The sequence below is a fragment of the Triticum aestivum genome, chromosome 3D (genome assembly GCF_018294505.1).
Source record: "Triticum aestivum cultivar Chinese Spring chromosome 3D, IWGSC CS RefSeq v2.1, whole genome shotgun sequence".
Taxonomy (NCBI): domain Eukaryota; kingdom Viridiplantae; phylum Streptophyta; class Magnoliopsida; order Poales; family Poaceae; genus Triticum; species Triticum aestivum.
In genome coordinates, this window is record NC_057802.1 from 7,023,780 (window position 1) to 7,027,175 (window position 3,396).

Sequence of the window (3,396 nt, forward strand, 5' to 3'; positions counted from 1 at the left end):
GTCAACCGTCTCCGACACACGGCACATGCCTTGTGGCCTCCGCACAACTCCCCCTCCACCTTATCCTCTCTAGAAGCCTCTCCCAACCGCATGTCGCCGTTCCTTTCTCGGTTTCATCTTCCTCTCACGCATCTTCCAACCGACGCCGTCTACGCAAGCTAGCCCCCTCTCCCACGCGACCTGTGGTTCATGGAGGCCGGCCCGCATGTTTGCGACATTACGCAAGCCAAAGTTGACCACAACATGGTTCATACTGCGTTTGCAACATGCCTTTTGTGTGTGTGCGCGCAAACATCGTGCGCACTGAACGGCAAGGACATAGCCTATGTTTCAAATCGTACCACCGATCGGACGGCTCGTAACGCGCGAATCCATCCAACGGATTGGAAGGCGCCAGGTCATTTCCAGCGGCAAAGACGTGAGCCGACTTGAAACGCGTGAGGACCGACCAGTCAGTCAGCGTGGCACCGGAAGCCAACCGTGTCCGTCTCCACTCTCAACCCATATATCGATGGGTCCGCCTCCCCCAGCCCAACCCAACCCAAACGGCACGCCCAAACCCAAAGCCAAGTCGCACTCCTCCTCCTATCCTCTTCCTCGCCGAGGCGGCGACCGGCCAGCGCCGCAGCAGCAACCCCGGCCGCCGCCAGCTCCACCTCCACCGCCCGCGCGTCTCCGATTCGGTGAGTCGCGACGTCCCCCTGCGTTCTTCTGACAAATTCAGTAGGTCGCAATTTCTTCAATTTCCGTGGGAAAGTTGTAGACCCTCCCGGCGCCGCGGCCGCTAGGGCTCTAGATCGCGCCGCGCGGGCGTCGCAGGGGTCCAGATCCGGACGAGCAGGGTTGAGAGGACGGCCTTTTTTGTGCCCTTTCGGCGTTCGATTTTCGAAACGCCGTTGCCGAAGTTCGTCGCGATTCTACCATGGTTTCGCCGCCGGCCGCGGCTCAGATCTGTCGCGCCTCGTTAATTATTACGTGGTTCTGGTGCGGAATTTCGTGGCCTCGTGAATTCATTATCCGGAATTGCGGATAGATTAGATTTTCCCTAGAAGAGTCTTTGTGGGGAGACAAGTTACCCTGACCTGAGAATTTACCCTGACCGGAATTGTGGTTATTGCAGGCGAATTTGGGGCTGAGGAAAGAGGAGGAGCGACTTCTCTCTGCTCTGGTGGTTGCAACTTCAGGACAAGGTAAGAAAGTGTATAATATGCCTGCACCTACCGCAATCATTGGATCTGTTAGTGCTTATGAATGCGTGGCTGAGTCATGCATGCATGCGCTGTACCTCTGGTAGTACCAGCTGCAGTTATTCCTACTAGCCGCCTGGTGCTAGTCAACTCATGCTTGGTTTGGTTTGTTTGAACTGCTGGCAAAAGCTTGGATTGTAGTTCTCTTGTGTGGTCTTCGAGAATAAGCTATATATAGGGAAAAAAAGATTTATAGCTTCCTTCGAGATTTCTGAACTTCAAAGGTTAAGAATTGGAATCGCGTTCAAGTTTAAACTGACGCGATAGAAAGCATTATTCTATAGACCAGTAACTACTAACAAGCTTCATCACATATAGGTCACTTGTTATTCTTGTGAGTTGTTACTAGAGACGCAGAACAAAATTTGGCTCACATATTTCTGTCTGCTCTGAATGTTTAGCAGTTTTGAACCTTTAAGCTATTGTTTTGATATTAAGTGGATAACATGAATAAGTTTGGTACTATTTTGGCGTTGCCTTAGGTTTAAACGAGTCTCACTTTCTCATGGTCACTTGTATTTGCCGATTTCAGGCATTTTCTTCTGGGAAACAAAATATCAGTAGTCCCTTGATTTCTTTCCTTTTACAGTTTCATAACTGGGATTACATTCGAATTTTAAACTGATGCACTATATGCGTAAAAATCAACAGACCTTGTCACATGTGTCAGGTTAATTAGTTTGTTTGTGTATAGTTACCACATCAGTATATGTTTTTGGTAGGATCTGAATGGTTAGCGCAGTTTGGAACCTTTAAGCTACTGTTTTGGTGTTAAGCGGATGTCATGTATCAGTTTAGTGCTACTCTGGTGTTAATATTTTCTTAGACATGCCACACTCTGTAAAGTATTTGTTGGTTGCAAGGATTTAGCTTCACTATGCTTTGAAATGTCTGATATTAGATATCATTTGGTTGCCAAAATATCTTTGTTTCAGTTGTCTAAAGCTATTGCTCTACTTACTGATTTGATTTACACACTTCTTCTCTAGCATGCTGGATAATCCTAGATGTTCAGTAAACTAACAGTGTTTTCTCTCTTCTATGAGATGCACTTCCTTGCATCATTTCACGGCCCTGCAGGTTTTGAGCTTTTGTCTGTTTCCCTGGGATGGATGCCAAGAAGTTCCTGCAGATGGTCGAAGACAAGAAGAAGAGACTCCTTGAGAAGAAGGAAGCCCCACTGAAATGGCAGCAGAAACTGGAAGCGGCAATTAAGGCCACTGAAGAGAAGGAGAAGAAGCTCAAGTCAAAAAAGCACAGGAGGCGAAGCTATTCTTCCTCAGAGTCTGACAGTGAATCCGAGAGCGACAGTGATCGGAAACACAGGAAGAGGAAGGACCGCAAAAGGCACAGGAAACATGGCCACTCTGACTCTGATGGTGCCAGGAGGCGCAAGCACAGGTCAAAGAGGAGGAGCTTGGACTCTAGTGATGAGAGCGACAGTGATGAATATGATAGCGAATCTGAAGAAGAGCGCCCAAGGAAGAAGCACTCGCACAGGAGGAAGCATCACCGACACTCTCCAAGGTCAGAGTCTGATGCTTCAGATTACAGCAGCGATGATGATGAGCGGAGATCAACCAGGAAGGACCACACAAGGAGCCGCAGGCGTCGCCACCGATCATTAGACGATGAATCTGAGGACAAGATCAGGTCGAGGCATAGGAAGCGTCACAGATCAAGTGACGAGGACAAGCCATCAGATTCTGACATCCATAAGCGTCACAGGAGCCGCTCTATGTCCTTGGATGATGGTGCTGCTGGTGAGCCAGACAAGATGAATGATGGTAAGGGGTCTCACAAAAGCCGGCACCACCGCCGCCATCACCATCACCATCATGATCACCATGGCAACTCTGCTGAACCCAGTGACGGGAAGCAACTCGTGTAAGTTGTTAATGCCTCAGAACCTGATTGGCGTCATCACTGGGCTCTGTGACGGGAAGGTTTGCCCCAGTTGGCTAGTTGCTGAATGAAAGCATGTATCTTTCATAATGTTACTGTCTCGGCTCTGCTGCGACTTCTGAAGCCTGTACTTGTTGTACTGAAAAATTTGGCGACACCAGATGTTATTTCCAGCATTTCCTCTGTTGAGACATGGCTTGGTTGCTGATTTGGTGGTTAAACATGCCTGTTTCATTTGCTGCAA

At 48.7% G+C, this 3,396-nt stretch overlaps 1 protein-coding gene across 2 annotated transcripts; it reads left to right on the plus strand.

Annotated features, from left to right (window-relative positions):
- The first annotated feature begins 449 nt into the window (after window positions 1-449).
- Window positions 450-3,396, plus strand: LOC123076816 (pre-mRNA-splicing factor 38B). 2 transcript variants are annotated; one of them, XM_044498956.1, is made up of 3 exons: window positions 450-683; window positions 1,121-1,190; window positions 2,294-3,396. In XM_044498956.1, exon 3 carries the CDS (start codon window positions 2,356-2,358, stop codon window positions 3,136-3,138), a length of 783 nt encoding a protein of 260 aa, XP_044354891.1. In that variant the 5' UTR covers window positions 450-683; window positions 1,121-1,190; window positions 2,294-2,355; the 3' UTR covers window positions 3,139-3,396. The 2 variants fall into 2 exon arrangements, with proteins under 2 accessions (XP_044354891.1, XP_044354892.1); XM_044498957.1 differs by having other exon boundaries at window positions 2,328-3,396.